An 11,605-nucleotide genomic window follows, 5' to 3' on the forward strand; every position below is an offset into this window, starting at 1 on the left:
GCAACATTAATTCTGCACGGGAAGACCAGCCTTTAGTCCTAAGGATGGGCGTGCTCGAAGAAGAAGTGTGGTATACTGGAGGAAGACAGGGAAGACAGGGAGTGAGGGGCTGTGTCCTCTTCCAGCCCCAGCCACTTTGGCCTTTATCATTGATCCATCCGCGTAGCTGCTCTGTTCTCATCTGTGGTTTCCAGTCTCGAAACCTGAGGGGTTGGGATGTCTTTTAAGTGAACTTGACGATCCTTGTTGGGCTTGCTCTTGGAAGTATGATTATCTTCTGTCAAACCGAACCCCTTTCCTAGGCAGTAAAGGCTCCTGAAGTAAATTATGCACTATACACACAAAAAGGAATTACTGTATCCTGTGACTTTCTCCTCATTTAAAAACTTGGCCCATGTTTAGCCGTTCCACTGAGAGCCTCTCTCGTGGAGGAGTTGCCATCTGGTGCCTACCCTGTTTCAGGTTATGGTTAGAGTGGGTGGAGATGGTTCAGACTCCGTCCCATCTGTGAGACTCAGCTCGGGAGTCGGCGTGAGGAGCTGCTGTGAGAGAATGCCGGAGTCACTGCCTTGTGTTTTCGTATTTATTCTCATTAGGGAAGAAGACGATAGCAACACATCCAGCTTGTCTCGAGCAGATTCGAAGACTTAAAGTTGAATTAGTGTTAATTTGGTTCCAGGCATTTGTCTACTGCATGAATTAAATTTTGTTTTCTCACTTCAATACTCAAATTTGGCTAAAGAAATATGTTAAATTTAAGAGTATATTTTGTCACAGAAACCTTTGTGATTGCTCAAATAGCAGAGATAAAGGAATAGTCCCGTTTGCCATTTTTATGTTATTGCAGATACAACCCCAAATTAAGTCATCTCATTTTACCGTGGTCTGCAAAAGCAGAGTTATTTAAAGGCGATGTTATTTTTGGTAGCCCTGGACCGATGACTCTTTTCTCATTAACACACTCCAGGAGCTCTCAACAAGTGGTACAAGCACAACCATGATTTGCCTTCGCGGATAATCGTGTACCGAGATGGTGTAGGGAATGGGCAGCTGAAGGCAGTGCTGGAATATGAAATCCCGCAGCTACTGAGCAGCGTGGCTGAGTGTGGCTCAGGTGCCAGGTATTGTGTTCCCCCTCTCTCTCTGACCCTCATCACATGTATGGCCACGATCCAGGTATTCTGTTCCCTCTCTCTCTCTGACCCTCACCACATGTATGGCCACGATCCAGGTATTCTGTTCCCTCTTTCTCTCTGACCCTCACCACATGTATGGCCACGATCCAGGTATTCTGTTCCCTCTCTGACCCTCACAGCATGCACGGCCACAATCCAGGTATTCTGTTCCCTCTCTGACACTCACAGCATGTACAGCCATGATCCAGGTATTCTGCCCCCCCCCCTTCCCCTCTCTCTCTGACCCTGACAACTTGTACGGCCATGATCCAGGTGTTCTGCGCTCTCTCTCTCTCTCTCTCTCTCTCTCTCTCTCTCTCTCTTCCCTCTCTGACACTCAGAATGTGTACGGCCATGATCCAGGTATTCTGCGCTCTCTCTCTCTCTGACACTCACAACATGTACGGCCATGATCCAGGTATTCTCTCTCTCTCTCTCTCTCTCTCTCTCTCTCTCTCTCTTTGACACTCACAACACACAACATGTACAGCCACTGTCCTGAATGAGTGCTTTGTGAATATGACTTGTTTTTTAGGCAATGAAGTTTTGCTGTATTTCTGTGCTTTAACCTACGTGGATGGGTTTTCCTGAGACTGGAGTGTAGTTCAGATAGTCTAATATTGATATCCTGGTGCTATAAGGTTCTGGGGGGCTTGAGTAAGGCACCGAGAGGGGAGCAGCTGCAGAGTGTTTCCAAGAGCTGGCAGGGGTCAGGATATCAAAGATGCTGTGTATGTACTAATACTCCACTGGGGGTGGGGAGCTGAGATTCTGAAATTAACACAGAGACAGAGGTACTGGTACAGTCACCAGTACCCAGATAAGTCATGAACAGGGGTGAGGGATCTCTCTGCAGGCAGAAGCTAGACTGTCTAGATCATGCAGCTGCCCTGGTCATTTTTTACTGCCAGATCTGGTGGTGGTGTGAGCAGTTTTCTTCAGTGATTTTGTGGAAGGGAGGATGTAAGGAAAATCCTAGAATGGGAAAGAGCAAGAGCTCTCACACTGGGTCTCAAAATTCTTAGGGATCGTCTCATTCCCAGGCAACACAGATCTGGGTCTGGTCACACTCCCACCATGGTCAGCCAAAGCCTCATGATCACCAGCCACAGAGGAATGGTACAGCGTTGGGAAAGCCAGACAGCATACTGGAAATGCCACCTGCAGCTACAGCCAAACTGGCAGCTTCTTTTTTGTTACCAATCCAGATAGACCCTAACTAAAAATAATTGTATGTCTGTCTAGAGAATGAGGAGTCGTGGGTGACTTTTCTTTTGTTTTACGGTGTTTTTAGAATGAATTTTCATTTGTTTCTCTTACAAACTGACCAGACAGACCCAAAACTGTTGGGCTGGGCCTCAGTGCCCTTATTTCCACCTTTTTGGTTGCAGCAGGAGCAGCAGCAGCAGCAGCAGCAGCAGCAGCAGCAGCAGCAGCAGCAGCAGCAGCACTGGCAGCAGCAGCAGCGGTGGCAGCAGACTCTCAGTGGTTGTGGTCAGGAAGAGATGCCTGCTGCGGTTCTTCTCCGAGACAGACCGCACCGTGAAGAACCCCCCGCTCGGCACTGTTGTGGACTCGGAAGCAACACGCACTGAGTGGCAAGTGTCACTGGGAAACTGTGTGTGTGTGCGCACACACACACAGGTGTGCCTGCTCGTGTGGAGGCCAGAGTTTCATGGCAGATACCTTCTCAGATTGCACTCCATCTTCTAGGTTGAGACAGGGTCTCTCACTGCATCTGGAGATGAGTCATTGGCTGGGCCGTCTCTGCTTCCCCAGTGCTGAGACTGACGACAGGCATGCAGCCACGTCTGAGTTTGATTGTGTAGACATGCATGCTGCAGGCCCCGACTCCGGGCTTCAGACTTGCACACACAGCCAGTTCTTGGCTCTCTAACAAACCTCACAGCCCCCAGACTGACCTTTTGCAAGCATGCATAGTGGATTGCTTCAGTTTGACCCTTCTTTGTGACCCCTTTTCTCCACTCCCCCTCTCCCCCCGTTTCTCTGCAGGTATGACTTCTACTTGGTCAGCCAGACTACTAACCGGGGGACTGTTAACCCCACTTACTATAACGTCATCTATGACGACAATGGCTTGAAGCCCGACCACATGCAGAGACTGACCTTCAAACTGTGCCATCTCTACTACAACTGGCAGGTGAGTAACAGTTGTTCACTGAAGTAAGGGTGACGCTAAAGATTAGCGCCTGGGACGAGCCATGTCCTTTCCCCCTCCCGCTCCATACTCCTGACTTCACAGGGAGGGGTGGGCACACGAGTCCTTAAATTCAGGGTTGGAGGAGCCCACTCAGTCGAAGAAGTAAAACAGCAGGAGGCGTCTCAGCAGCCCCAGGTTCAGTCCCCACAGGACTTTAATCCCCCTCAGTACCCCAGGCAAGACTGGGGAAAACAGTTTTGTCAGTTCACACTACACATGAGAGACATGAAGCAAACATGACTGTCCCTGGTGAGGTTAAAAGTCATGGTCTGCCTGTTTGCCTGTGCATTAGGCCTAGGTTTGCTCTGAACCCTCTAGAACATGAGATCACAGGAAGCTTAGGTGGGCACGTGTATCTCCCAGCTTCCACTGTTGAGGCAAACCCCGCCCCCACCAGCCCATCTTGCCAGCGAGCTTTAAGTTTCCAGTGGGCAGGGTTGCCTTCTGCTGGTGAAGTTTAGTTATCATTTATCTAGGACACATTCCATTGGTAAGTAGCCAGTAGGTGAAAAGGCGATTAATTTTTTTTAAAAAATCACTTTGAAAGGCAAACAAGTTTTTCTCTACACTGCTGTCTCTCCTTTTCCTCCCCAGGGCATAATCAGCGTCCCTGCACCCTGCCAGTATGCACACAAGCTGACCTTCCTGGTGGCACAAAGCATTCATAAAGAGCCAAGTTTGGAATTAACCAATAATCTCTTCTACCTGTAAGCACTGGGCCAATAACAGGGTTTGATGGAGATGCAAAAACGCAAAAAAAAAAAAAAGGAAAAGAAAAGCAGTGTTTTGTACAAATCTACCTAAAGCTCAAGGCTCTTGCTGCCTAAAGAGGGTTGAACCTAATTTTTAGTAATGGGTTTCTTATGGCTTCTTTCATACATCTATGTCCTTGAACTTTGTCCTTGTTTAATGTTGTGTTTTTTTTTTTAAGCAGATGCTTAAGTGAATTCTCACTGTGGCATTTAGGATCTATCACCACAGTTAACTAGGTCCTAAAACAATGTCTGCTTGGTCTTTTGATGGTGGCTAAGTGGGACTTTTAACTTCCTGGGGTTATCAGAGTTTTTCTAAATATTGTGGAGCAATATTTGTAGAGTGGTTTAAGTACTTGTTGCAAAATAAAGGCGATCTGAGCATCATGTATGCGTTTGTTGTTACTGAGAAGATGAGAGACTTGAACCTGAAGTTCAAGTAACTGTGTCACAGACACGCCCACTGGACCTCTCTGTCAATGGATTTTCTGTGTCTGAAGTAGGACCCAGTGCTTGGTCTGTGACAGGATCTCATTGGCCCAGCAGCAGTGCCCTGTGTTGGAGCCCAGCCTGACTTCCCACTCAGGGAAGGCAGAAGCCACAGGAGAGGACCTGGCCAGGTGCAGCTGCAGGGCTCCCGTGCTGTGGCCTCCCTGTCACTAAGAAGCCCATAGTGGATGACTTGGTACCTCTGTTCCAGAACCACCCCTGCCAGCCACAAAGAGGTGGCATCTTTATTTGTAGATCACCAGTTTTTCCTCCCTGACCCACTGACATATAAACAGGTCTTTCTCTCATATGTCCTTACACAGAAATCATCTTCCTCTGCAGGTACTACCCATCCCTTTCCACTCTGCCTCCAAGTGCTGGGATTAAAGGGGTGCAGTCCCTTCCTTCCCATGTGAGTCCTCCCTTCTCACCAGCACTCCTCCCCTGCTGGAGTCCTCCCTTCTCACCTGTAGAAGGAACGGCGGCCTGCCCAGCTAGCTTTACCTGAAATAATTACACGGAAACTGTATTCTTTTAAACACTGCCTGGCCCATTATCTGTAGCCTCTTATTGGCTAACTCTTACATATTGATTCAACCCATTTCTAATAATTTGTGTCACCATGAGGTCGTGGCTTACCAGGAGAGATTCAGCATGTCTGACCTGGCAGCTTCATGGCAGGCAGCTCTCCGTCTCAGCCTGACTGCTTCTTTCTCCCAGCATTTTGTTCTGTCTACTCCGCCTATCTAAGTTGCTGTCCTATCAAAAGCCAAGGCAGTTTCTTTATTAATCAATGAAAGAAAGTAACACATAGACAAATGACTCTCCTCCATCATTTCATTGTCATGAAAAGCCCTAAGTTATTAAAACATTAAATGCCATATTCTGTAGTCTTTGAAAGATATGAAGAATGCCTATCTGAAATACATCTATGCACATCAAGAAAATCTAACTAACATGAATACAAGCTTGACTATTATTGATGATTATCCTTTAACAACTTATATTTCCTAATCATACATTACATTTTTAAATGAACTACACAATCACAATACCTTAATCAAGATCAGAAATACATATACATATAACAAAATTGACCTTAAAATCCATACCAATGCAAATTATTCATATCTATATCATATCCCCCTTTAAATGTAAAAGAATATTTATAAACAATATCTGGGAATACGGACGTAGTTATTTCTCTCCAAACTTCTTCCTGCTGTATAGGGTGCTGTTAATTAGGTCTTTCATGGTGTAACCTGTGTGCCAAGTTCATCTCAGTTGGCAGTTGAGTGAAGTAATTTTTTTGAGGGTATTCACAGCAACCTTTCAGGAGAGCGTGGTCTATCATACCATATTGGGATAGAAGCAATCCACAGGGTCTCATCCTCTGTGAAAACAAAAGAAGAACTTCCTTTCCAAAGTATTATATCCTTAGATGCAAATTCTGAAGTCATAATACCCTTATATCCATTCTGGTTTATCTTGGCAGCCCATATAATAAAATGTCTCTCTGTACTTAGCTCCTTCACAGTCAAAAATTTTAAAGAAAACACAGTGTATATAATCCAGACTCTCTGTGAATTTTCCATTTTTACATGGCTTATTTTATGTATTTTTTAAATCTGTAACTATCTGTACTCTGTCTCTTTAAAGAGTTTACTCCCCCTTTTTTAAGGCATTAACTTTATTCTCTATATTTCTTTTCTTCTCTCTCCCAAGTCTACGTACAGTCATCCAACACTATGACCCATTTAGAAGTCTTTTATGTCTGAATCTGTCCTATTGTGAATCTGTAGTTTTTTTAATCCAGAAACATTTTTTTACTATCTAAGAGCATTTTTATTTTGCAGTTTTAAATCACTAAGCACTTAAGAATCTAAGCTGTGACATTCCTAGGTCAATGTGACTGCCTGCTTGCCCCGCCCAGCCCAACATGGTGGAGCTGCTCTTGCCTCTGAGCCTTGCACATTGCACTGCTAGCATGGCGGAGGCGCTTGTGCCCCTGAGCCGTAGCACGCAATGACCCCCTTTTAGGCACACAGTGAGTCTAGTTGCCATCAAACAAATCGTAGCACTTTACTCCAAATGTTCCATTCTAAAGCTCTGTCTCCCTCAGGAGCCAGACAGAGATCGCAATGGCGGCACAGCCCAGAAACTGGTATTACAAAACCGCCACTTTCTAGTAGACCTGATCCTGCTGCCTACTCATGCAGGAAGAGCTGAGCCATCTCTCTGTAGAAGGAGCTAAAGCGGGCTGTCTCCTCTTCCACCTCCCCGCTTCTCTGTCTTGAGACAGTCTTGTCATGAAATCCGGGCTGGCCTGAAACTTGCATCAGGAACCCTGCCTCAGCCTCCTCAGGTGTGCACTAGCACGCGTGGCCAAAACCATCCTGTCTGTAGGGAGTTCTGTTGTGACCAACGGCAAGTTTGACGTTCACATTTAATACTCAGGAGGCTGTAACAACCACTTCGTGGCTGATGAAGTTGAAGATTAGTTATAAGGTTCAGCAGAGCCGAGGAGATCGACAGGTTGTGTGGATGGACCTGTCCTCTTGCTTTTCTGAGGACACCTGGGGGAGGACCACAAAACTCTAGTGAAACCTGTCAAATGGAAGAGCGCCCTCCCCACCCCAGAGTGCACAAAGGGAGTACCTCGTGTGGGGAGGTGTCACCTGCCGGGGGTCAGCATCATCCATTTTCTTCCTTCAGACTTTAAGGGATGTCCTAATTTGCTGTCGCTGCGATAAACACCACACCACGAGCAAAAGCAACTTGGGGGGAGGGAGAACTCATGTGGTCCCCATCACAGCCCATCATTGAGGGAAATCAAGGCAGGAACTCAACAGGAACAGAGGCAGAAACCACGGAGGAACGTTGCTTGTTGGCTTGTTCTTTCTCCTGGCTTGCTCAGCTTTTTCATGCAGCCCAGGACCACCTACCTAGGGGCGACACCGCATAGTGGCTTGTCACTCTCTCAGTCATTAATCACGAAAATGCCCCCACAGACATGCCCACGCGCCAGTCGGATGAGTTAATTCCTTAATTGAGGTTTCTGGTTTCCAGGTGATTCTAGTTAGTGTCAAGCTGACAAATGAGCAAGCAAAAGTGATCTAGAGCCCCCCCCCCATCTTGATCAAATACCTTCTATGTATTAATCTGCCTGCAGCCCTTTGATTCACCAATGCTGGTGTCTATAGCCCTTGCCAAGGACACCTTTCTGCTTGCATCCACCAGAGGGCGCACAACACTGCTCTTTGAGCCGAGTCTTCCATTGCTATGTTGAGAGGTCAGGCTGCATGAGATTAAGAAATCCTCACTTGAATTTTCGATTCCAACAGGCCAGGGGATATGTAGGCTTCTCTTCTGGGGCTCTCTTACCCTGTCTACACCATGAGAAGCAGACTGCACTATGGGAGACAAAACCATAGGAACAGCTTTTTGATGTTCCTTCAGTGCTGTTGGGGTTGAACTCAGGATCTCAAATGTGTTAGCTAAGCATTCTACCATTTAGCTACATGCTTCCCACCCCAAACACACACACACACACACACACACACACACACACACACACACACACACGAAATTTCACGGATGAAGCCTGGGTGTCTAAATGGTTTTAATACCAGGTTTGATATTTAAAAATACCACGTTTCCGTATGCTGCCAGCGTTAATGACAGTTGGTCTACAGAATCTAAGCTCCGTTCCGGCTCTCCTGCTATCTGACTGCCTCCTGTCAGATAAGCATACATTAATTAGCTTCTCATTAAAGCCACCAGATATGAAGAGAAAGGACACATGTGCCCAGCCCTGATTTGGAGTCCTAGAACTACCACTTGGTAGCTCTGCGACCTAACCACCGTGAGCTTCAGGGGATCTTGTAAAAATTCCTACACCCGTTCCATAGCTATGATAAGGAAAATAAATGTGAAACCCAATGTAGCTGGCTTTACTAAAGAGGACCACATTATCAGCTCAGATGAGAAGACAGGGAACGACAGTTTGGTCAACAGATTTGTATGAGAGGCACTGTGCTGGACTCGGAATCTTACAGTTCTCCTTCAAGCATCACATTCTTTCCCAGATATTCATTAGTTCCTTTTCTCATTGCTGTGACCAAATCCTTGACAATAAGCACCTTAAGGAAGGAAGGGTTTTTTCTGGCTCAGAGTTTGAAGGGGGCAGTGCATCATGGAAGGAGTGGCAGGTGGCTCAGAAGCCGAGACCAAACAGGAAGACCCGCCTCTTCAGCAACCCACTTCCTCCAGCTAGGTCCCGCCCCTTAGCACCACCAACTGGGAATGAGAGGTGGAGCCGCTGGTGGAGTGCAGTTCACATCCAAACCCTAACAGGGCATACTCAACTGGCTGTTTAAGGTCACTGACATCTGTGTCTTTTGGTGTCTGCTGTTTGGGAGATCCGAGCTGACCCAATTCTCTCCATGAAGCCAGCCTCCTCCTCCTCCTCCTCCTCCTCCTCCTCCTCCTCCTCCTCCTCCTCCTCCTTCTTCTTCTTCTTCTTTTTTTAAATAAAAATTACTTTTAGTCTCAAAATGTCTACCAATCAAAACATGAAATCTGAAGGAAGCTGTGGACCGTGGCACTCCATAACCTTTTCAGTGCCGGGTTTTGATGTAGCAATCACCCATGGGAAAATTTTCTCATAAGCCTTCCAAGTAGACTCCAAGATCTCAAACACTAAGTGCCAACTGCTCTTGAGGCTTGTTGTCAAATTCAGGGTTTCGGTGCTCATGTTAACCTGAGCTTAGCACTTTTGATTGGTCAGTGTCCACTGACCAAGAATAACCAGCAGCTACTCCTGGAAGGATGTAGAGAAGACTCGTTCCCAAAGAAGACAGGATAAAGAGATAAATAAAACAGAAAATACAGAGCCTTCCAGTGGGCTGTGCATCGAAATGTCTTTTGTTTTGTGTAACCATTAATTTTAAATTGTGAATTATAGGTGTACACCCTAAAATACATGGAAAATACAAAAGAGTAGAAAAAAGTCAGCAGCCAGAGGTAAACTTGGTGAGCACTTGGGCTTGCTTCAGTGTAGCCCCTTAGCTGACCCGTCCAGGTAGCTTTGTAAGTTTTGTTTTCCACATCAGGTTACAGTCTGTATATTTTTCTATTTGATTACACATTTTCTGTAGGCATGTTTTCCTGACCAATAGTTCACTGTGTGGATGTAACAAACACCTGCCCCTGTTTTTATCGTATTGTAAACTGTTCCCTGCTGTGGAAACACAGTATACAAGTTTCCTCCCCATGTGTTTTGGGGGTGGTTTCCTGAGGGTAGGAAAAAAATTGCTGAATCAAAAAGTTCTAACACTTAAAGATGTTAATCTTTGTTATTAACATTATTTTATGTGAGTTGTTTTACCTGCATGTGTATGTCTGTGTGTGTGTGTGTGTGTGTGTGTGTGTGTGTGCGCCAGGTGTGTGCAATGCCCCGGAGGCCAGGAGAAGGCACTGGGCATTTGATCTCCTGGACCTGGAGTTACAGAGAGTTGTGTGCCACTATGTGGGTGCTGGGAATTGAACCCAGATCCTCTGCAAGAGCAGCCAGTGCTCTCAATACTGAGCCATCTCTCTAGCTCCAAAAATTTCTAATACATTAAAAGCTGATAATATACATTGCCAATTTCTCTCCCAATTCTCTGGATTGTGCTCTCAGAGTGGCACTGTAGGAAAATTAGCCTATCCCACCAAACCAAAGAGGGCTCCTTTTGCTGATGGCGGCGTTACTTTCATGTTTGTATTTGTTGGGTTAGGAAGTAAAAATAAATTGAAAATGCTTATAGGTCATTTATGTTTTTGTTATTTCTTAAAAGTCCGCTTCTGTGAAGCCTTTATAAAGATCATAACTCTGTTTCAATCTACTATGTGCTTTCAAGTGTTAGGATGCTTTTAAAACTGCACACACTCAAAGTTTCTATATTCAAATGATCACAAATCCCTTTAAGTCTATGAAAACTCGAACTTGAAAGCAGGGTAAATAGTGGAAAGCCAAGCTTGAGCGAACCCCTGGCAGTGCCGTGCACAGACGGTGTCAATCACTACCACACACACCACAGAGACTTCAGAGAGGGCTGAGAGCAGGAGCCAGTGCAGAGAGACATGCCCAGAAGTGCTCGAGTGGAAGTGTGTGCTCATCGGGGAAATAAAACACGGCCTTGGCTCCGTCTCTTCCCTGTCACTGTGATCAGACACCGTGGCCAGGACAGCTTAGTAAGAATGATTTTAATTGGCTTACCGTTTCAGAGCTTAGAGTTCATAATGGCAGGGTGAAGGCATCTTGATCCACAAATAAGAAGGAGAGAGAGAGAGAGAGAGAGAGAGAGAGAGAGAGGGAGAGGCAGGCTCCTAACTGGGAATGGTTCAGAGCCTGAACCAGTGGCACACCTACTCCAATAGCACCATGCCTCCTAATCCTTCCTATTTCCCCAACTAGAAACCAAACACTTAAGCACACCAGCCTCCGAGGGCCTTCTCAACCTAGCACAGGCTCCTCATGCACCTAGAGCATTATCCTCAGACTGCATAGTACCAAGTGTGGAGGAAACTGTCAACATTTCGGGAAAGAAACAGACGGGTGGCACCTACAGGGGAGCAGCCACATTCTATGTGGTGAAGGGGGAAAGTAAGACCAGATCTCTAAAGCCTAAAGAGAAATGAATGATGCAGCTAGCGGGTATTCTGGGAGAAACTAATTCGTCTTTCAAGAATGAGCAATTTAAGACTTCAAGGATAATAAAGACCCAGTATGTGGTTGTAGAAAGGTCTTCTAGAGCTTGCCCTTCTGCAAGATAGACGGTAAGCCCGCTGGAGAAAGAAACTGAGCAGAGGAGTCAGTGTGGCTCTGTAATGCCAAACTGTATCGGCTGTAAACCAATGGTTAGCTATCAATGCGGACGACATAACAGCACATTTGGAGGGAAGTCTGATCTTGTTATGAAGGA

The 11,605-nt window shown here is 46.0% G+C and overlaps 1 protein-coding gene across 2 annotated transcripts in view; it reads left to right on the forward strand.

The window, feature by feature from the left end:
- The window catches only part of Piwil4 (piwi like RNA-mediated gene silencing 4), a 38,723-nt gene extending 34,188 nt beyond the window's left edge, over window positions 1–4,535 (forward strand). For both annotated transcript variants that reach the window (XM_087905872.1, XM_087905873.1), the window contains 4 exons: window positions 968–1,121; window positions 2,567–2,773; window positions 3,189–3,336; window positions 3,991–4,535. In XM_087905872.1, the coding sequence (XP_087761998.1) occupies window positions 968–1,121; window positions 2,567–2,773; window positions 3,189–3,336; window positions 3,991–4,107 (626 nt within the window). In that variant the 3' untranslated portion in view covers window positions 4,108–4,535. The remainder of the gene's footprint in view (window positions 1–967; window positions 1,122–2,566; window positions 2,774–3,188; window positions 3,337–3,990) is intronic.
- The last annotated feature ends 7,070 nt before the right edge of the window (window positions 4,536–11,605 follow it).

Source organism: Myodes glareolus, chromosome 4 (genome assembly GCF_982192425.1).
Source record: "Myodes glareolus chromosome 4, mMyoGla1.1, whole genome shotgun sequence".
Lineage (NCBI taxonomy): Eukaryota > Metazoa > Chordata > Mammalia > Rodentia > Cricetidae > Myodes > Myodes glareolus.